General features: G+C 40.7%; 1 protein-coding gene across 4 annotated transcripts in view; it reads left to right on the top strand.

Moving 5' to 3' along the window:
- The first annotated feature begins 4,282 nt into the window (after positions 1-4,282).
- Positions 4,283-22,532, top strand: part of HNRNPD (heterogeneous nuclear ribonucleoprotein D (AU-rich element RNA binding protein 1, 37kDa)) — a 21,569-nt gene continuing 3,319 nt past the window's right edge. The window contains exons 1-7 of one of the 4 annotated variants that reach the window (XM_011941753.1): positions 4,283-5,192; positions 7,051-7,107; positions 19,257-19,425; positions 20,050-20,211; positions 21,722-21,853; positions 22,274-22,373; positions 22,486-22,532. The exon at positions 22,486-22,532 is cut by the window's right edge and continues 100 nt beyond it. In XM_011941753.1, the coding sequence (XP_011797143.1) occupies positions 4,960-5,192; positions 7,051-7,107; positions 19,257-19,425; positions 20,050-20,211; positions 21,722-21,853; positions 22,274-22,373; positions 22,486-22,532 (900 nt within the window). In that variant the 5' untranslated portion in view covers positions 4,283-4,959. The remainder of the gene's footprint in view (positions 5,193-7,050; positions 7,108-19,256; positions 19,426-20,049; positions 20,212-21,721; positions 21,854-22,273; positions 22,374-22,485) is intronic. The other 3 variants (XM_011941754.1, XM_011941755.1, XM_011941756.1) reach the window with 3 other exon arrangements.

Raw genomic sequence — 22,532 nt, 5'->3', positions numbered from 1 at the left:
AAAGTTTGAGATGCCTGTGAACATTCAAGTGGGGATGTCAAAGAGGCAGTTGGATATGTAGGGCTGGAGTGAGAGCAGTGTATTTCCTTATTATTTGATTCTTTTTTCTTTTTTAAAGAGATGGGGGTCTGACTCTATTGCCCAGGCTGGGCTTGAACTACTGGGTTCAAGGGAATCTCCTCCCTCAGCCTTCTGAGTAGCTGGGACTACAGGCATGTGATCAGCTTTGTCTGAATTCTTTTAGCTAGGTTTTAAAAAACCGTATCTAAAAGCAAACTATTGATATCCTCATGAGTAAGCAGAACTGACTCTACAGTATTAGACTTTACTGCTGAAGTAAAACCTGACTTTTCAGAGTTGATAGGGCTTTTATTTATTGAATAAAGTGAAGCTTCCTGATAACCAAGGGAGACGACAGGGAATGTTCACTGCATGGGCAATTGGTCACTTCACATAAAATTACAAACTAACTCTCCAACAAAACGCTCAAATCCCACTGAAGGTGTTCTGCAAATAGGTCCAGATAGGTTATAGGCTGTTTAACATGGTTGTAGAAGCAGCTCAAGTATGCGTACCTTGTATTAAAAAATAGGTTCTTCGGCTGTTTCTTCCACACTGTTTATTCCAGGTTGCCAACTGGCATACATATCCTATTAATACTTTAAAAATTTGAACATAGGGAAACCTCCTGCTGCGTTTGTAGAGTGCATCTAGCAAATGAAAACTGCGATTTCCTTGGCTTAGGTGTATGCATCTTGTTCTAGGTAAAAGTGATTCCAGTTTAATTCTCAAATGGACTTCATTTTTGGCCTTTTACAAGAACTCTAGTTTTTGCTGCAGAGAATAATTGCTTTACGAAGGCTAAATTCAATGACGATCTAGCATTTTAGTGTGTTATCTGAAACACACTGGGAATCTCCTGAAGCAGTGGAACAGTTCATGTCCTGTACATTGAAAGGGGATACTGCTTCCTTCTAGCGTTTAGGGCAAGTCTAATACAGCATCTTCAGCCACTTAAACAATTAATCGTTACCTATGAATGTGTTAACAAAAAGTTTTATTTAATTCTCAAGAAATTTCGTACATCAATCAGCAGGTCATCATTTGAAGAAGCATTTTTTTTTGTTTTTTTGTTTTTGACACAGGCTCTTGCTCTGTCGTCCTGGCTGGAGTGAAGTGGCATGATCGCTGCTCACTGCAGCCTTGAATTTTGGACTCAAGCAATCGTCCCACCTCAGCCACCTGAGCAGCTGGAACCACAGGCTTAGGCTACCACACCTAGGTAATTTTTTTTTTTTTTTTTTTGAGACAAAGTTTCACTCCGTTGCGCAGCTGGAGTGCAGTGGTGCAATCTCGGCTCACTGCAACCTCTGCCTCCTGGGTTCGTGCAATTTTCCTGCCTCAGCCTCCCCAGTAGCCGGGATTACAGGCGTGCGCCACCATGCCCAGCTAATTTTTGTATCTTCAGTAGAGATGGGGTTTCACCACGTTGCCCAGGCTGATCTCAAACTCCTGGCCTCTAGTGATCCACCCACCTCGGACTCTCAAAGTGTTGGGATCACAGGCGTGAGCCACCGCACCCGGCAAAAGAAACGGGTGAAACACAACCCAAGGCATCACTGGGTGGGCAGGAACTGACTTTTAAAATTTTTTGTAGAGACAGGTTTTGCTACGTTGCCCAGGCTGGTCTCAAATTCCTGGGCTCAAGCAATCCTCCCTCCTTGACCTACCAAAGTGTTGGGATTGTAGGCATGAGCCACAGCACCTGGCCAAAAGTGGTTTTTGTTTTTGTTTTTTAATGCCAGAAATGAAATGAGATGGTGTGGAGAGGAGACTTTCAAGTCCCTGGAAGAACACCTAGTGTGCTTGAAAGCCCCTTAACCTAGCAAGTTGGACATACCTGGTATTTTGTCATTCAATAATTCAACTGGCAATTATATAGTGTGGATATATTGCTGCTGTGTGTGTGTGTGTGTGAGAGACAGTGTGTTAGGGAGGGAGGGATACATAGAAGACACTCTGTTTTTTAAGAACTCATGGTCTAGTAAAAGACAATTAAGAATAACAGAGGTAAAGATAAAGGGCTGTGAAAAGGGATGATTAATTCTGCCCCAGGAAGCCTGGGAAGACTTCACATAAATAGTAACAATTGTTTTTCAGACAGGGTCTCACTCTGCCTTTTTCTCACTGCAGTCTCCACCTTCCAGGTTCAAGTGATCCTCCCACTTTGGCCTCAGGAGTAGCTGGAACAACAGGAACCACCACGCCAGGCTAATTTTCTGACTTTTTGTAGAGGCAAGGTCTCACCGTGTTGCCCAGGCTGATCTCCAACTCTTCGAGGCAAGCAATCCTTCTGACTTTGCCTCTCAAAGTGCTGGATTACCGGCGTGAGTCACCACATCTGCCAGAAGTTAAGTGAGTTCCAAGAGGAATATAGCGTAGATGCAGGAGCACATCCTGGATGTAGAGATCTTGGCCACAATATGAAGAGCTATCGGTGATATAGACATCATACATCCTCATAAAGCATATAGTAAAGTTGTTAGCTTTAAAATCATTCCTAGGTTGTCTGGAATTTTTGACATAAATTCTAAGAATTCCAGAAGCTCCTAAGCTACATGGGAAATCAAGATGAACCTTTTGGAAAAGTTACTATTACCAAAAGGTGGCTATGTCTAATGATATCTTAAGATCAAAATAAATGATAATTACCCTCGCCTGAAGCCAGAAAGATTAAACAGACTTCCCTTCAGTCAATCATCTTAGTTGTTTCTAACCAGGAATATATGGTTTCAGCACCACACCCACTTTATCCTTTGCTAATATTCTGGCAAGTGGAGACAAATGTGGAGTCACTACCACTTTAAGATAAACATTCTTGGTATTATCTTTACATGACTTGACTATTACAGGAGTTTGGTAAGATTATATTTTTAGGACGTTTTCAGAATTTGACTTGTATTCTTGAGTTTTAATTATTCTTTAATGTAAATTCTAATTTGATTAATAAAACTTATTTATAATCTTCCTTTGAGATTTTTGGATAGTGTCCAACTAATACAAACTCGTTTAACTATAGTGGAAAAACAAATACTTAAATTTTATTTTTCTTTTGAGACGGAGTCTCGCTCTGTTGCCCAGGCTGGAGTGCAATGGCGCGATCTCCACTCACTGCAAGCTCCGCCTCCCGGGTTCAAGCCATTCTCCTGCCTCAGCCCCCCGAGTACCTGGGATTACAGGCACCCGCCACCACGCACGGCTAATTTTTGTATTTTTTGTAGAGACGTGGGTTTCACCATGTTGGTCAGGCTTGTCTCGAACTCCTGACCTCATGATCCGCCCGCCTTGGCCTCCCAAAGTGCTGGGATTACGGGCGTGAACCATCAAGCCTGTCCCAAATACTTAAACTCTTAAGGTTTTTGCTGGATTCTGCAAACTCGTCTTTGTTTCCCCCGTGCCCGAACACTTACTAAACAGGCGAATTATTATTTGTTAACTACAGAAGTACCTAAAAGCTTCGTTTTCTTCTAAGGATACTGCTGGAAGCAGCAAATCCCAAAGCCCGAATAATCCAGTCTCCAGCCGAGGCATCGGGAATTTTTAATAGGTGTATTTTTACACACCTTAGTGAAAGGCCTAACGGTGTTACAAAAAAACAAAACAAAACAAAACAACAACCACACACAACAAAAAAACCCAAACCCGAACACAAACTCATAAAGCTCGTAAAGATGACTCATGACATTTATATATTCTATGTAGAAGGACTAAAGAACATTAAGCGAACCGTTGATTTAACACACTTTCCAATTATTAGTAACGTAAAGGAATCACGGTACCTTTTAGGATCTTTAAACAACAAAAGCAAAGCAAAAACGATGTTTTCCTTAAGATATGCAAGTTACCGGCTTCTTCGACCAAAAAAAAAAAAAAAAAAATTCAGGAGAAAAGCAGGCAAACAAAAATCTTACTTGGAAAGTCAAACCTTAAAAAGAAGCCCTATCGGCCCAGTGGCGATAGGCGAAAACCTCAATGTCACCCAGTCCCGGGCGGCGACGGCAGGAAGAGGAGTTGCGGCAATCAGTGCGCGCGCGGTCCGCGGCGGCGCCTGGCGCTCCGCAGGCGTCCGGGTGGACAGAGCCAGGGGCACAGGGCTGACATCTCAGGGCTAATTCCCTCCTCGAGTGCGTACATCCAGGCTTAAGCCGCCGCAGGGTGTGAGCCTCCCCTCCCCCACCTGAACGCCGCAGCTGCACGGGGAACGGCCGCCTTCGCGGAGATGCAGCCACACCCCAGCCTGATGCTGCTGCTCCCGCCTGCTACTGGAGTGTTGGGGAGGGGTGAGTGGACTCCAGGAATCCTCGGAAGGGCGGGGGCGGAGGCATGGGGCCCCTCTAGCCGCTACTCGAAACAGCACTCCTTGTTCTCGATGGTCCCCGCGCGACCGTCTTAGCTCACGACACTTCCGGTTCCTTTTAAAGGCCCCCCCAAGCTGTGCGACGCCGAGCGTGAGAGGAAGATATAAAGGGGAGCGAGAGGGCGGGACCGAAGAGGAAAGGGAAAAAAAAAACCTAGGGGGAGAGGGGTGGGGGGGACGCGCGAAGGGCGCGCTCTCGCATCACGTGACCGGGACGCGCCGTTCTTCCGTCGGCCATTTTAGGTGGTCCGCGGCGGCGCCATTAAAGCGAGGAGGAGGCAAGAGCGGCCGCCGCTGGTGCTTATTCTTTTTTAGTGCAGCGGGAGAGAGCGGGAGTGTGCGCCGCGCGAGAGTGGGAGGCGAAGGGGGCAGGCCAGGGAGAGGCGCAGGAGCCTTTGCAGCCACGCGCGCGCCTTCCCTGTCTTGTGTGCTTCGCGAGGTAGAGCGGGCGCGCGGCAGCGGCGGGGATTACTTTGCTGCTAGTTTCGGTTCGCGGCAGCGGCGGGTGTAGTCTCGGCGGCAGCGGCGGAGACACTAGCACTATGTCGGAGGAGCAGTTCGGCGGGGACGGGGCGGCAGCGGCGGCAACGGCGGCGGTAGGCGGCTCGGCGGGCGAGCAGGAGGGAGCCATGGTGGCGGCGACACAGGGGGCAGCGGCGGCGGCGGGAAGCGGAGCCGGGACCGGGGGCGGAACCGCGTCTGGAGGCACCGAAGGGGGCAGCGCCGAGTCGGAGGGGTCGAAGATTGACGCCAGTAAGAACGAGGAGGATGAAGGGTGAGTAAGGGGCAGCCCAGGATAGTCAGGCCCAACTAGTCCCCCTCCCCCTCATTCCCCCGCCATTAGGCCTGGTTCCCGCTCTCAGCCCGTTCTCCGGGCCCCCTTGTAGCCTCCTTGTTCTGGTGTCCCCTTTTCTATGTTGGGTTCCCCGGACCTTCATTTCCTTCTTCCTTTGCCTGCTTATCGCCCCCCTCCCCCATCACACACGTTTCCACCTTTAGCCGTCACCATGCTGCTCCTCGGCCCGCCCTCCTTTCCTCCCTCGCCATGGGTCTCCTCCCACCGACTTAGCCGCCAGGATTTTTTCCCGCCTGTGGAGGGGTACCTTTTTTCCTTTTCGTGCTGTCCCCTCTTTTTCCCTTTTTCTAAAATCTTGGGCGTAAAAACGCAGACAGACACAAAAAGCTTCCCTGTTTGTATTGCTAAGGTTTATTTGGTGCTTCTCCACCATCCTGAAACGATGCGATTGTTTATAAGCGCATGTTTTGGGGAACGCGTAGGTTGTCCACCTCTGCCTCTCCCTAGTTGGCCTCAGGCCGAATGTTTTCTTGGGATTTTGAATAAGTTTGCCTAAGGACTTACTCATTTTCTTCACCATACGCTATCGCACAATGGCATGTTCATACGGGCCCTATATTTTGACGTGCAGACCAAATTGGGTCCGGTGAAATGCTCCGACTTTCTTGTTGGTACGTTGGTTTTGCTCCGCGGGCTCAGGTTAAGTTCCTAGTCGATGGGGCCTGCACTTGACTGGAGCTGTCCTATCTCCGGCCTAGTGTCTACCCTTCCCCCACCCCACTGAGTTATTCTAACCGCGCACCCTTTTCGCGCCCTCAGCTATTGGGTTCCCCAAGTGTTAGTACAGATTGTAACTTACTTTTTTTGTGCAACCTAATTTTTTACAACCTTCAGTCCCCTTTTTTTCCCGGTGCCCAGGATCCTATTTTGGTGTCTTGATTTCTTTCCCGCCCACTAAGGGAGGTCTATAGTCCTCTTAAGAGAAACAAATCCTGTATTGTGCTATGGGATCCTTTTTTTTTTTTGTGCAAATTTCTTAGTATTAACTTGATTCATCTGATTGAAATAACAGTTGTATATATTACCTAAATCTGCATTTAGTGTATTAAAATGCAGCATTTGGGATTGGGAACGTAATACGGGAGTTAGCAGGAGGGACTAAATCGGGGTTCTTGGTTGAGTTTTCTTAGCTCCGATTACTGAGTGATGATCGTGGGTTCAGGCTTCCATTCCTTTTTGTAATGGGGAGGGGTGTGTGTGTGTCTGAATTTTTTTTTTAACTGTAAAGAGAAAGGTGTTGATGGATATAACTAAGATGTCGCTTTAACCCAGTGTTAGAAAACACGATTCCCTTTACTGAGAAAGAGCCCAGGATTTGGAGGGAGAGTGGGGAGGGGAGAAGCACTTTGGAATATAGGGTTAAACCCAGCCTAGGCAGATTCTTGTCAGGCTGTTTGATGATAGTGCTGGTTTTGGGGGAGTGGTGGTGGGAAGGGAAACAAACTTTTAAAAATTAAACAGATCTAACTCGAATTGTATATAGTTTATTTGAGAAAGGAAGATGTTAGATATTTGGAAACTTAAAATCTTTAACATTTTGGTTTTCGTTTGCTGAATTCTGTTCTTTGGACAGAGGCACCAAAATGATTAATTGTGTAACTTCCTGTTTGGGGCAGGCTCTCTGTTAGCCCTGATAATTCAAATCGCAAAGCAGCTGACTTTATAGTTACCTACTGTTGAACTGAAGTGTAAATGAATTAAAGTTTTTAACCCTAACAGTGTCAAAAACTAAAACTAGAATTTTGATTGGTTGCTGTACCGGTTGTTAATTCCCTAGCCATTCAAACTCCTCCCCACGACACTCTGAAGCAGCGACGGCACAGCGGGAAGAATGGTAAAACTTTTAAATTTTATTTCTGTATTATAAAGGTTTCAGTAGTCATAATATGCAGAGGCTGTGTATTGGTTAGTTGCCCATTGATCCCCAGGAAATTCTAGACCATAGTACATACAGTAGGCTTGTACCTGGGATATATACTTTTTTAGGCATCATGTGTAATCTTTGGGCAAAACTGATGCCTTTACATGGTATTTGGTCTGTGGTAATGCATGTAGTTGCAGTTTGGCAATTTAAGCTAAACAATTAGTAACGATATTTTTATATCGAGCAAGAAAAAATATTACTATAATTTTGGCATTTGATTTAAGATGAAAAATATTTTTGTTGGAATTCCAAGTTTAATGGCTAAATATGAAGACTACTTGATATAAAATGTTGTGTTTAAAATGTCATGCATGTTATACTGAAATATTCTGGAGATATCTGAAGCAGTTCTTTAAGCAGCACTGTGTATTATGGAAAAATGTTTGTCTTTTACCTACCATATTTGTAAACAGACTTTTCATAAGAATGTGTGTGTGTGTGTGTGTGTGTGTATATATATATATATATACCATTCAAAGGTGGGCTAAAGTGGCTTTCCACTACAGCTCTTACCAGATTTTTTGTTTTCAGTGTGATTTGGCTGGAATATTAATAACAGTTGGTTGACATGTATTCACAATTGCATGACTTCTCTTTGGAGGCTGGTAGGTTGAGTATTGTTCTTTTTATCCATCCTTTCCCTTCCCCTAAATGTCAGTCTTTCTGCCTTTAGGATTATATTTGAATTTTCAGGGGTTTATACACCACCACTGGAGAGTAGAAGGCCACTAACTTGCAGGCAGTTACCTTATATCTTTACAAGCTACATTCTATTTTAAGAGCCCATTTAGGGTAACATTTAAAAATTTGCTTATTACTGTAGTCTCATCCACTGAAATCAGTCCAGCTTTGCGTTGGAGAAAAAGCAGAGGGGAAACAGGCAAGGGGAAAAGCAAAAAAGAGAAAACAACAGACTGGGGTCACAGTTTCAATGAATGTTATTCCCTATATTTGGTGAGTGGTTGGCACTAACAGCCCGATTTCACTGCTAGCTAAGAGTAGCAAATTAAGATTAAACTATAACTGTGTTTGACATTATTATATACTTTGAATCTCATGTAATTGTTTCCAATAATTTGAAATGATTATAAACTTAAATTTGAAGGTCAGTGTTTTGACTCTTTCAAGTAATTACACTTGTCCTGCTACCTAAAATGATGTAATATTACAACTTTTTTGAATAATCTCAGAAAAAATGGAGAAATGTTTATATTCATAGTTAATAAACATTTTAGATAGTGACCAGCTGTCGTTTACTGAAAATAAAATTGGTGTAAAATTTTATTACCCAGGTTGATTTTATTTTTGAGACAGAGTTTCGCTCTTGTTGCCCAGGCTGGAGTGCAATGGTGTGCTCTCTGCTCACCGCAACCTCTGCCTCCCAGGTTCAAGCAATTCTCCTGTCTCAGCCTCCCAAGTAGCTGGGATTACAGGCATATTCCACCACGCCCAGCTCATTTTGTATTTTTAGTAGAGACAGGGTTTCTTCATGTTGGTCAGGCTGGTCTCGAACTCCTGACCTCAGGTGGTCGGCCCGCCTCGGCCTCCCAAGTGCTGTAATCACAGGCCTGAGCCACTGCTCCCAGCCTACCCAGGTTGATTTTAGAATTACACTTAAAAATAATGTAGTTCTTATTTTTAAGGGATCTAATACTTGATTTTTCTTAACTGCTCAATTATGCAGCCCCATCGTGTTCCAGACATTAAGGCTTTCTTTTTGAGTGAAAAACTTTCAGACCTTTTTTTTTTTTTTTTGGGGGGTGTCTGCGCTTGCCACCATATCTGTCCCTTTCTCTTTCTCCCATTTTGAGGGATATTAAAAGGGCAACAGTTTTATAGTAAATATTGAGGATAAGACTGGTTAATACATACACTATCCAAATTGAATTTCTTAAACACAGTTCTGTGTGCATTTCCTTCTACAAATCTGAGAATAAAGTGATTACAGTTTCATCCTAAAATACTTTAAAAATCAGTTGGTTTTAGAAATAGGTTTTTTTCCTTTTGCATGTAAGAATGGACAGCTATTTTTAGGAAGGCATGCCTGTTACACCTTTAGTGGATGTTTCTACAGTTTACTATGGGACTTTAGAATCAGTAATTATTTCCATAGTATGCCCTCCTGAGTTCACTTTGATTTACTCTTTCCGACATTAACATCAGTAGGTTTTACTTATAAGCATTGAAATTCCTCATTTTACTTTGTGGTGTGGACCCATTCTGTTCTCTGCAGTGCTGCAGTTCATTTGGGTAGGTACTTTAAAATTACTTAGTGTCTGGCAAAATATACATGCCATGTAGCAAGCTATCTGAGGGCAGAGTTTTTAAAATTTAAAAATCAATGGAAACTACAATGTTGCGTTAACTTTGAGATAGTTTTACAAGGTAGGTACATAGACTTTCCTGCGCTGGATTGGGTAGGAAGCAAAAAAGTCCCCCCATTCACTTATCAGCCAAAGTCCAGCAATACTTATTTAATAACAGGACAGTAGATCTGGTCCTATTAACGGTTAGTGTATAATGAGCCCAAGTGTGATTCTTCCCATTTGGGAATTTTGTGAATCCTGCTGTAGGTTGTCGCCTGTCTCATTATAAAAGACTAGGCTCTTGTTTTTGCTTTAAATTTTTGAGATTATGGTCTTATACCTTAGTGCTTCTGGGGCAATCTGAACATTGTTTGGTTTGTAAAATAATTGCTTTTAGAGTAGTCTCATGCCAAATTTACTGGCCTTTGATTCAGTACAGTTGGGTTTACTGTATGTAGTAAAGTTGAGACCCTGAGTAGATTGGTCTCAGTGTTAGCATTCTTGGGAGCCTTTGACAAATTTCCCGAGTTAAAAATTCCAGAAATGGATGCCCTCAGATCTTTAGATGAACGTTTAGGGGAGGAGTATTAAATACTTTTCATTGTAAATTTTCATCTATTATGAAAGATACTAAAAATAATCTGGTTTTTTAAGTTTGGAATTGGAGAATGTCATTGAAGTTTTTCAGTGGTTGTTTTTGAGATCACATACTTTGCCTTAAATCTGGGTTTTTTTTCCCCTTAAGCCATGTGACCCCTTCTACAAACTCAGTGTATGTTTTTAATATTTCCTGGGTACTCTGCCATCGTCCTAACACATAATATTAGGGTAAGGCTGCCCTAATACGAGAACATTTTGAGTATACTATTTCGGTGTGTGATTTATGGCCAATATGAAGGATGTGATTAGTTTTAGCCTTCAAGTGATAATACATGCCATGCTTGAAAAGCATTTAAAAAGGAATAGAGTAATAACTTTTTTTTCCATTCCACTTGAAGCTGTGTACCTCAAGTGTGTGCACATTTACAAATGGAGTGAAACATAACTTGTGTTAGTCCAAGCTTGATTTGACTTCAGTTCTGCTTCAACGTTTTAGTAGATAGGGCACTGAACTGGATGCTGAAAGCGTGGGATCTCTTTCTGTTGCTTCACTTCCAACAGTGTGGTTTCAGGTAATACAACATGTTTGTTACTTGGTTTGCTGATCTATGTGTTGGAAACAATGCTCACCACAGGAAGATTGACTCCATAGCCTGCTTTCATAGCTTGTGTGTATTTATCCAGTGCCCTAATAGTTGATACTGCCAGTGATTTACTCCTGTGGAGTAAAGGTAAGCATGTTTTAGTTTCTGGAGTATTACATTGTACGTTGGAGCTAGGTATTTAAGAATATTTGGGGGTGGGAGGGAAGACTCCTATTTACTGGTGGTGTTTGTCCAGTAATCAAGGTGACAGTTTAAGTATTGGGTCTTGGACTGTAAACTCCTGCTTATCTAGACTTCAGACTAGCACAGAGCCCACACAGCCAGGAAGTCTGTCTCCCCATTTAGTCTTATGAGTAAGATAGATGAAGCCGTGAGAAAATATACTCGAAAAGCAACCAACAGACAATGTCATGGAATGAATCTCCTACAGATTTTTCCTTACACTTTTGAAAAGTAACGTGATTTTAAAACGTAAGAAAATTCTAAAAATTCACCAAGGTACAAATCGTTTTCTGACTTCAGCATTGATACCTAAATTGACTTCCAATACACAATTTTATAGAATTGTGAATATGTAGTAATCTCAGTTAACCAGAACCTTAACCTTCAGGTTAAGGAAAATACTTATTCCTTAACCTCTAGGTAAATGGGAGTTTACCTTACAAAGCTGATTGAGAGCTTATTTAAAATGTAAACATACAAGATGTCATTGCTTCCTTGTAGTGAAGTGAAAAAAGGGAGATGTTGGATTAAGCGTTTAAAGTTAATTAGTGACTCATGCCTGTAATCATTGGCTACTCAGAAGTCTTGAGGTGTGAGGATCATTTCATGCCAGGATTTCTAGACCAGCTAGGTAACAAAATATGACCCGTTTCTTTAAAAAAAAAAAAAAAAATTAATGTGTTGGGGGTGTGCTTGTAGTTCCAGCTACCCAGGAGACAGAGGCAGGAGAATTTATCGAGCCCAGGAAGGAGCTCAGGGCTGCAGGAAGCTATAATGGAGCCACTGCACTCTGATAGTGAGACCTGGTCTCTCAAAAAAAAAAAAAAAGTGTTTATTTTTAGGCCAGGTGTGGTGGCTCACACCTGTAATCTCAGCACTTTGGGAGGCCAAAATGGGTGGATCACTTGAGGTCAGGAGTTGGAGAACAGCCTGGCCAACATGGCGGAACCCCTCTCTACTAAAAATACAAAAAATCAGCCAGACATGTGGTTACATGCGCCTGTAGTCACTCAGGAGGCTAAGGCGGGAGAATCACTTGAACCCTGGAGGCAGAGGTTGCAGTGAGACAAGGTTGCACTACTGCATTCCAGCCTGGGCGACAGAGCAAGACTCTGTCTCAAAAAAAGAAAAATAAGTTTATTTAAAAAACTGTCTTGTTGGCCGGGCGCGGTGGCTTATGTGTGTCATTCCAGCACTTCGAGAGGCTGAGGCAAGCGGATCACCTGAGGTCAGGAGTTCGAGACCAACCTGGCCAACGTGGTGAAACACCGTCTCTACTAAAAATACAAAAATTAGCTGGGCATGATGGTGGGCACCTGTAGTTCCATCTACTTGGGAGACTGAGGCAGAAGAGCTTGAACCGGGAAGCAGAGGTTGCAGTGAGCCACGATTGCGCCACTGCACTTCAGCCTAGGCACCAGACCGAGACTCCGTCCCCCTCCCAAAAAAAAGTCATGTTTCATTTATTAGATGTTTATTTTTTCAACTTCGCTTTTTAGTAGTCATTTAGTTAGGTTCATTCTAAAGCGTGAGGTAGTGAGATTTAATACAGGGAAATCTTTTTGAAAATATTTGGTCCATTGTATGTTAGTCTTGAATTAAAAATAGAATTTTTCACACTTACCTTGACGTATATAGAAAGCTGGGGGAGAGAAATACCTATTCTTTAATAATAGGGAAATAATACCAAAATTCTTATTGACTAAAGTGTTTTTTGGGAAAGATTTGTTACTAGCTAACCTTAATGTCTCATTAGGTTTAAATAGTTTTAAAAAAGTGGGCTGGGTGCGGTGCTTCCCGGTTGTAATATAGCACTTTGGGAGGCTGAGGTGGGCAGATTTCTTGAGCACAGGAGTTCCAGACCAGCCTGGGCAACATGATGAGACCCTGTCTCTCCCAAAACAAACAAACAAACAAACAAAAAAAGGTGGGTCTTGTGGTGTGCGCTCACAGTCTCAGCTACCCAGGAGCCTAAGGTGGGAAGATTGCTTGAACCTGGGAGGCAGAGGTTGAAGTGAGCCAGAATTGCACCATTGCACCACGGCCTGGCAATAGAACGAGACTCTGTCTCAAAAAAGTGGTTTTCATGAATTATATACCAGATCAGATCTAAAAAGGCTGGTTAGTATTTGAACTCGATGAAAGCTTGTCAAGCTCTCTCCCAAGGTAGTTTTTATACAACTTCTAAGATAACTATCCTAATGTGTGATATTATCTAGTTGTATTGTAACTTCCTCCCTTCCCCTTAGGTAACTAATGACTTAGCTTTAGTTTGTCATTTTAGGATTTTAGAAGAATAATTATGATGGATAAAATAGTGGAAAAATTCAGTAAGGATTAATGGTGTGCCTGAGTAACATTACTTTAAAAGATGACAGTGATTGGTCATTTAAGTTATACACCTGAAATGTGTATCAGGTTGACATTCTGTTATATTTTTTAAACTGTCAGAACTTGTTATAAAGCCACATATGTAAGATCATAAGTTGTTAGGAAGTGTTTGAAAGTTAAAGGATTGGCTGGGTGTGGTGGCTCATGCCTGTAATCCTAGCACTTTGGGATTCTGATCGCTTATGTCCAGGAGTTCGAGGCTACCCTGAGTAACACAGCAAGACCTCGTCTCTAAAAAAATAAAAATGAAGTTATAGAACACAAAAAGAATACTATTCCAAAATTGGGAGTGAGTATAATGGCTAACTTTTTACCTTGAATAAGGTGTTTGATGATAAAGACTTGTTAGGGGAGGTATCTTGGAATAAAATACTTAGTATTGACTGGGAATGTTAAAAACCTAGTGACCTAAATAGTCCAGAGAATAAGTTTATTGATGGGGAAAAGCCAGGATTATTAAATCGGAACATTTTCCACCAGCCAGGATTACTCCATATATATTGCCTTTTATGTTTTACATTATTCTTTACTAAAATTATTGGCGTAAATGTAGGGTAGACCAAGTCATCAAGGTGATTTTAGAAGCTACATTTAAAAGGTCTTAGTTGAAATACCACCTACTTTTTAGTTTTTAATATATATTTTTTACACGACTATTTAAAAATTTCTGCGTTATTTCAGGTTGGCAGCATTGAAAATATTAGAATATGTTTATATAAAACTCATTGTGGCCTTTTCCTTTTAATATTGGAAAGTTTATAAAGCCTATGCAGTCTTAAAAAATTAAGCCATTGAGTAAATAAAAATTTTGCTTTATTAAATTATGTTTAGATAGTGCTTATAGTGCTTTACCCCTTGAAAATAGTAACTTTTGTCAATCATTTAGGATGTGTGTCAGACTATTCGGTGTCCTTTAAGTGTGTTAACTAGTTTAACCCTCTGCGAATATCTGAGGTATGCTCTTTTTACAGATGGGCAGACAATCTTGGACTTTCATATTTTTTTCTTAATGTTACACAGTAAGAGGCAGGGGACCAGGTGGAGTGGTTCATGCCTGGAATTCAGCACTTTGGGAGGCTGAGGTGGGCAGCTTGAGCCCAGGAGTTCAAGACCAGCCTGGGCAACATAGTGAAACCTGATCTCTGCGAAAAAATGCAAAAATATTAGCCAGGTGTGGTGGTGGGCACCTGTAGTCTGAGCTACTGGTGAGGCTGAGATAGGAGGACCAACTGAGCCCAGGAGGTTAAGGCTGCAGTGAGCTGTCACGTAGCCACTGCATTCCAGCCTGGGAGACAGAAAGACATTGAGGTCTTTAAAAAAGTCAGGGGTAGGGTTTAAACCCCGACATTTTGTCTTTATTGCTTCTAAACTTGCATTAAAAGATGATAAAATGTCCCACAAAACAGTCTAAATTCCTGAATGATACTACATAACACTTGGATAGTCATCTATGCTGAGTTGTATAACTTTATGCTTGTCATTTAATTTTACAATTTGGTGTAAGCCAATGTGAAAGCAAGGAGACTTATATTGTTGAGTAGGTGTTTTAAACTGAATACCATATTCAGCCTTGGGGTACTGAGTATTTAGTTCACAGCTAGGATTAAGAAATTCAGCTATGTTAATAAAATACTGTAGATGAAGTCCTACATTTTAATTGGGATTGATTCACTTAGAACTAAGGATCGAAGTTTAAACGTTATTGCAGCGTGAGGGGCCATCTTTGTTGCTAATTGAACAAGTTTTGGTTGTTTTTAACATGGCTGCATAGGGTATTTTCTGAAGTTCTGTCTACTTCATTGGAAAGTGTTTGCACTTACGTAGGAGTGACAGCAATATGAAAAGCTTTGTATTCAAGGCAGCAGAGGTAATCTGGAGAGACAGTAGATGTGATTTAAAAGCAAGATAAGTCAGGCCGGGCGCGGTGGCTCAAGCCTGTAATCCCAGCACTTTGGGAGGCCGAGACGGGTGGATCACGAGGTCAGGAGATCGAGACCATCCTGGCTAACACGGTGAAACCCCGTCTCTACTAAAAATCCAAAAACTAGCCGGGCGAGGTGGCGGGCGCCTGTGGTCCCAGCTACTTGGGAGGCTGAGGCAGGAGAATGGCGTAAACCCGGAAGGCGGAGCTTGCAGTGAGCTGAGATCCGGCCACTGCACTCCAGTCCGGGCGACAGAGCGAGACTCCACCTCAAAAACAAAACAAAACAAAACAAAAAAAGCAAGATAAGTCATACAAAATATGTAGATAATTTAGCCGGGCATGGTGGCTCACGCCTGTAATCCTAGCACTTTGGGATGCCAAGGCGGGTGGATCTCGAAGTCAGGAGTTCGAGACCAGCCTGACCAATATGGTGAAACCCTGTCCCTACTAAAAGTACAAAAAAAATTAGCTGGACATGGTGGTGCGTGCCTGTAATCCCAGCTACTTAGGAGGCTGAGGCAGGAGAATTGCTTGAACCTGGGAGGCGGAGGTTGCAGTGAGCCTAGATCATGCCATTGTACTCCAGCCTGGGTGACAGAGTGAGACTCCGTTTAAAAAAGAAAAAAATATATATATAATTATTACCTTACGCTATCAGTTTGAGGGGGAGCATGTATGCCAACATTGTAGAGACTAAGTGCCCATTTATCCATAAGTAAGATTAGCAGATCTTTCCTCACTGTACTATAGAGTTTGGGGCTGGGCATGGTAGCTTCCGCCTGTAATCCCAGCACTTTGGGAGGCTGGGGCGGGCGGATCACTTGAGGCCAGAAGTTGAAGACCAGCCTGGCCAACGAGGGGAAACCCTGTCTCTACTAAAAAATGTAAAAACTAAATCAGGCGTGGTGGTGCAGCCTGTAATCCCTCCCACGGAGGCTGAGAAATCAGAATCACTTGAACCTGGGAGGCAGAGGTTGCAGTGAGCTGAGATTGTGCCACTGCACTCCAGCCTGGGCAACAGAGTGAGACTGAAAAAAAAAAAAAAAACCAAAAACAGAAAGAGATGGAATGGAATTAATATGTTCCATTTAGTAAAGATGGAATGGAATTGGTACAGTTTGTGTTCATTGTAGCATATTCAACTATTTGTTCAGCAACCTTTTTTTTTAAGCCTAAGCATAGCGTGAGAACAGCATCCTTTTTAAATTAGAGCAGAAGGAAAAGCCAGAGTGTTCTTGGGCTGCCAAAATATTAATACATTTGTCTCAAAGAAGAGCCACTTAGGTGCTTGCTTAGAGACTTAACACAGAATTTGAAAAGTTTGAGAGCTGGCTATTTACTCTGCAAAATGGAAGGGAGACATTTTAGAACAGCAACTGGTGATCTGGCAAAAATGAAAAGTAGAACTTGGAAGAAATGAGGTGGAGTTGGTGTATAAATAGCTAAGTTTAGAAGATCCTGTGGGTATTCTAAATTAGCAAAATAGTGATGACTGAGCCATAGTGTTAAATTATGATTCCAGTATTTGAGGTATAAGAAGGCAGAAAAGTGTGATGCTATTAGAAAAAAAATCTCATTTCAAATGGTTGAAGGTTAAAAACAATTGGGGAAAGAGAAGGCAGGCAGTGCTTTAAGGGAGGTGGAATAATACCTGGCTCCTTATTCTCCAAAAGTGCTGTATAGCTGAAGTTGTTTTTTATTCTGGATGAGTGATACTTGATTATTAGTTGAGGAGTGAGAGCATCTTTAATGAACCCTTGTAGCTCTAAGGTAGGCATATTAAACAACTACCATACTAAAGGTGGGGCGTACATTTGGAGAGCACTTTGCTGGGCCAACTGATGATATGCTTAGGTAATATTTAAGAAAATCTGCTGCTTGTCTGAAAAACATTTGGGGCTTCAGAGTAATAATACCACATACCTTATTCTTGGTGTTTTATTTCTTTGTTTTCTGTTTCTTAATAATTTTAAATTAAGGATATTTTTCCCAATATAAACATTGCTTTTTGGTTAAATACAATCAAAACTAGTTCTGTCTTCATATCTGAATAGACCAGACAGAGAATTTTCTTGCCTTTCAACAGCTTAAAAAATGTTTTTGTTAGAACTGTTGTGTTCAGGCTGAAATACTTGCAAAGTTTGTTAGTTATTATTGAGAAATTTCTGTAATCACGGAAAGGGTGATGTAATAGTTAAATCTCAATTGAAGTTTCTGTTGGTGGAACTTGTCATGGGCATCTTAATCTTAGCAAGAGGTCATTGCTTTATAGTCAGTTCTCTTTCTCATTAAAAAATACAATGCCCTCACCTTTACAGGGTGAATGTTGGTAAATAACTTCTGTCTGTGAAGGAAGTATTCTGGACCTGTAAGTTAAAAATAAGGTGTTTATAGCAAATTATGTAAATAAAGATTGTATATTAAAAGGTACACACTATTCAAATTAAAGAAAATGTATATTGAGAAAATAACTCAAATTTCTTCCATGGAATTGGCAAGAAATAAACATTTCAAATACACAAAACATGATGGGTGTTTTTGTTCATTTGATTATAAAATGCCAGAGTTGTTTTATAAATGCTACTTTAAGCCTGGAAACTTTGAGGAAGTCCTGAATATTGAGCATATAAATGGCCCAGCTCTAGAATACATGTGAGTTGAAAAGCTAACCTGAAGTGGGAAGTGCAGTATATACCTAAGACTTACTCTGCACTAAAAGTTTGCTTTGTCATTAGAAGTGAAACAGGACTGTGTGGTAGGATAGTAAGATCAGTAACACCTCAGTTAATCAGGTGTCTTTGAGGAAGTGAAGAAAGACCCTAATTCAAGGGACAATTGCCTTTTATTCCAAGAATGGGCCTTAGTGGCAATATCTTAAAAGCCCACAAGATGGAGATGTTTCCTAATAAAAGGCCTTTAATTTCTTTATGGAGCTGAGTTGGTGTCACATCCCAGTCCCCACCCAGGACCCCTCCCCAGTTAAAAAGATGAGAAAATGCTGAGCAAGTCTGATTTGATTCCCATGGTGACATTTTTAGCCATTACATAACAAATTCTGACAGTTTACCCTTAAAATTAAAAACCTCCAGTCCTGTCTTTTTAAAGGGTTGAAAAGTGGTTAGGTATAGGGTAGCCTTTTATTTATTTATGTATTTATTTACTCATTTTTGCACAAAGGGAGCATACGTAAAGCTGCCAGATCTGAACTTTCTGGTGTTTTGCTGTAATGTTAGTAAGATTTCATCTTAAAATCTTTTGTTTTATTTTGAGTATATACCTTTGGTCTTAAAGTGTCTTGGTGGTTTTCTGCTTACCAACCATCACTTTTTGCATTTTAAAAGCTTAAATACTTTATTGCTGGTTAACTGAGGTTCTACTGTAAATGAATCATCTAAGTTAATTAGTGGATTGTGCTTCAATGGATAATTGTCACGAAATTGTTTATATTGCACATTACTTTTGTCTTAAGGACTCTTAGCACATCAAAAAAATTGGTTCACAACTTAATTGTGAGATGTAGAATTTTCCATTTTATGTGCTAAGAGTTTTGTTAATGAGAGAACTGTTAACATAGAAAAGGAGCTTCAGCATAGACACCAATGCTGGTTGCTGAGATCAGTGGGGAACGGCATAGCATTTTAACAAGTTTAATAAACTTTGGAAGAGAAATTTGAAGCTAAGATTCTGTTTTTTTGTTGTTAACTTTTTAATTTGTAATCTAAGGAAAACCTTTATGTACAGTATTTTTACTTTGGGTATACACTTATCTTTTAGCAAGTTCAAAGACTTAGTTTGCTGCTTGCTCACTATTTTGTAATTGTCCGGGAGCAGCAGTAATAAGCCAGCTTTTTGGAATATGATGTTCCTGATGTGTGGTTATGTAGGAATAATGATGTTTTAATATACTGCCCAGTAAACTGGTGCAGTTTGGAGAAGGTGTGTTATTGATGTGGATAATATTTAAGGCAATTTTTTTTTTAAGCATTTTAATACTGCTTTTTGTCTTTACAGGAAAATGTTTATAGGAGGCCTTAGCTGGGACACTACAAAGAAAGATCTGAAGGACTACTTTTCCAAATTTGGTGAAGTTGTAGACTGCACTCTGAAGTTAGATCCTATCACAGGGCGATCAAGGGGTTTTGGCTTTGTGCTATTTAAAGAATCGGAGAGTGTAGATAAGGTAGTGTGTTATGTGTTCTGATCAGTTAATATAAAATATTAACATATGGATAGTTTGATACAATGAGTTTGCCTATTTGTGGTTCCCCCTTTTGATAGTATAGGAAGGAAGATAATAGTTCTTGCCCCAATACATTTTACGAAGATAGAGGTAGGTTCAGGAATTGTTTCCTGAATAATTTGGGTTCCAGGCTCTGCTAAATTTTGAAACTAACTTTAAAGATACTATAGATTTAAAGATGCCTAGTTAAAAGGATGTGTTTTAACAGTTCACAGAAGTACATATTTTGAAATTTTGTTAGGCAAGCAACTTTTAACTGAATCGTCATTTTGATCCTGGGCTAAAGGGAAGTAGCAGTCATGTTTGTATATATTGCAGTTAAAAGGTAATGGTTATCTAGTAATTGGCTAAATTTGTGTATGTCCTACCATTCTTACCTTTAGATTTAAACACTAGTATATGTTAGTTGATGTTACATCACCACCATGACTTGACAGTTTAATCTTGAGCAAGTCAACACATGCTTGGCATTATCTGTATTTATAGTTACTTTTAAGTAAATTAATATTCTCTGAACTTTAGGTAAGATATGTATTTTTTAAATGAAAACTTCAATTTTCTTAGGTCATGGATCAAAAAGAACATAAATTGAATGGGAAGGTGATTGATCCTAAAAGGGCCAAAGCCATGAAAACAAAAGAGCCGGTTAAAAAAATTTTTGTTGGTGGCCTTTCTCCAGATACACCTGAAGAGAAAATAAGAGAGTACTTTGGTGGTTTTGGTGAGGTATGTTATAAATGTTTTGACCCAGTTTATGTCAAAATTAGTGTGAATGTGATTGTCCTATTATGGACTCAGAGTCACTTGGCTTTTCAGAGCTATTAGGGCAGATTATGTGATTTGTTTTGGAATAAGGATATTGTAAATACTTTATTAGCAGGTCTTTGAAGGTTGGATGATGCATTTTTTTCATTGAGCACCTACTCTATGCAAAGTATTGCTGGGGTAGAGTATACAAAGATGAAATAGACAAGCATTCTTAAATACAGACAATAAGAGGAAGAAATCCAGATTAAAAGGAGACTTTTGTTCAAAAAAGGAAAGGAATTAAGAATAGGGTGTAGTGCCTTATCAATTGAAATGCATGTATTGAATTGAAATGCAAATTTAATGAGACTAATATAGACTCATTAGGCTGGACGCGATGGGTCATGCCTGTAGTGATATCAGCACTTTGGAGGCCGAGGTGGGTGGATTACTGGAGACCAGGAGTTGAAGACCATCCTGGGCCAACATAGACCCCGTCTCAATTAAAAGTAAAGCAAACTCAGACTCATTAGTGAAATAGATAATAGAGGTCTCTTTTAAGAATTAATGAGCCGGGCGCAGTGGCTCAAGCCTGTAATCCCAGCACTTTGGGAGGCCGAGACGGGCGGATCACGAGGTCTGGAGATCGAGACCGTCCTGGCTAACACCGTGAAACCCCGTCTCTACTAAAAAATACAAAAAAAAACTAGCCGGGCGAGGTGGCGGGCGCCTGTAGTCCCAGCTACTCGGGAGGCTGAGGCAGGAGAATGGCATGAACCCGGGAGGCGGAGCTTGCAGTGAGCTGAGATCCGGCCACTGCACTCCAGCCTGGGCCACAGAGCCAGACTCCGTCTCAAAAAAAAAAAAAAAAAATTAATGAAAGTTGAGAAATTTGTGGCATTGGGCTTCAAATACATCCTGCAGACATTTATTGCTTGATTCAAACAATACATGCTTTTTTAGTATTGAGGATTTGAGATATTGCCCACAAAACTCAGTGTCTAGCTTTTCTTAAATATTTGCAAGAGCACGCAACATGGGAATTGACACTGCCCTCCCGTGTGGCAGCATCTGTCAAACTGAGTAGTAGCTTCCATCTTGGTTTGGGCATACGCTCTCCAGTTTTTAGTAGTCTTCACCACCCTACTTCCTATTTTCTCTCAAATACATTTTTATTCTGTTTTTCTTAAATTTGAGTGTTTTCTTCTTCTTTGTGGGCATTTGAATTTGTGACCCTTGAGTTAGGTAGTAAATGTCAGTGCCTGGTGAAGCTTATTTTTGTAAATAGTTGTGAAGACCTTAGATGGAATGGATGTTCTAATTGGAAGAATTCCTTAAAAGGATTAGAATAAATAGGGGGAAACAGGAGAATAGAACTTCAGTGCCAAATACATGTTTTCTTTGTGCATTTTGCCCCCTCTAAACTTGTGTTTCTTTTAAGGTCAATAAAATGCAAGCTAGCATATTGAAATTTGTTTTTTAATATCAGGTGGAATCCATAGAGCTCCCCATGGACAACAAGACCAATAAGAGGCGTGGATTCTGCTTTATTACTTTTAAGGAAGAAGAACCAGTGAAGAAGATAATGGAAAAGAAATACCACAATGTTGGTCTTAGTAAAGTAAGTTAAGCATCCATTTACTTGTAGAGAAAACTAGCTGTTGTAAAGAGCTTAATCATTTACCTTTCTCTGTAAAGGCTTAAGTTCTTTGCATGCTTTAAAAACTTCTCATTGGTTACTTACCATTGACCAACTTTTTGTGGGGAGCAGGATGGACACATTTGTTACTTTTAGTGTTTTTGTCTAGGCTTTCACAAAAATATTTTTTAGGACTCAAGACAAGTAAAATGAAGTAACATCTCTAGCAAGTATTCATAAGTAATTAAATACTAAATATTGATTTAATTAATAAACTGAATTTGAGGAAAGTTTCAAATTAGCCTACTTTATTTAAACATGTTGGCTATTCTGGTTATTAGAAACTTATTTAGCAACTTTTATTTTCTTGAGTAGTTTAATAATGTAATTTTTCTCTTTTAGTGTGAAATAAAAGTAGCCATGTCGAAGGAACAATATCAGCAACAACAACAGTGGGGATCTAGAGGAGGATTTGCAGGAAGAGCTCGTGGAAGAGGTGGTGGTAAGCTAGAGCCTTAGTTTACTCTATCTTAAGCTTTTCTGCTTTTTAATTATCCTGAAGTAAAGATCTTTGCTGATCTTCTGACTTTAGTGAACCTATTAATGTGCTGCAGGCCCCAGTCAAAACTGGAACCAGGGATATAGTAACTATTGGAATCAA

The sequence above is a fragment of the Colobus angolensis genome, unplaced genomic scaffold, assembly GCF_000951035.1.
Source record: "Colobus angolensis palliatus isolate OR3802 unplaced genomic scaffold, Cang.pa_1.0 Scaffold200, whole genome shotgun sequence".
NCBI lineage: Eukaryota > Metazoa > Chordata > Mammalia > Primates > Cercopithecidae > Colobus > Colobus angolensis.
Note: the sequence above shows the minus strand (reverse complement) of the source record. Positions and strands in the feature narration are given on the sequence as shown.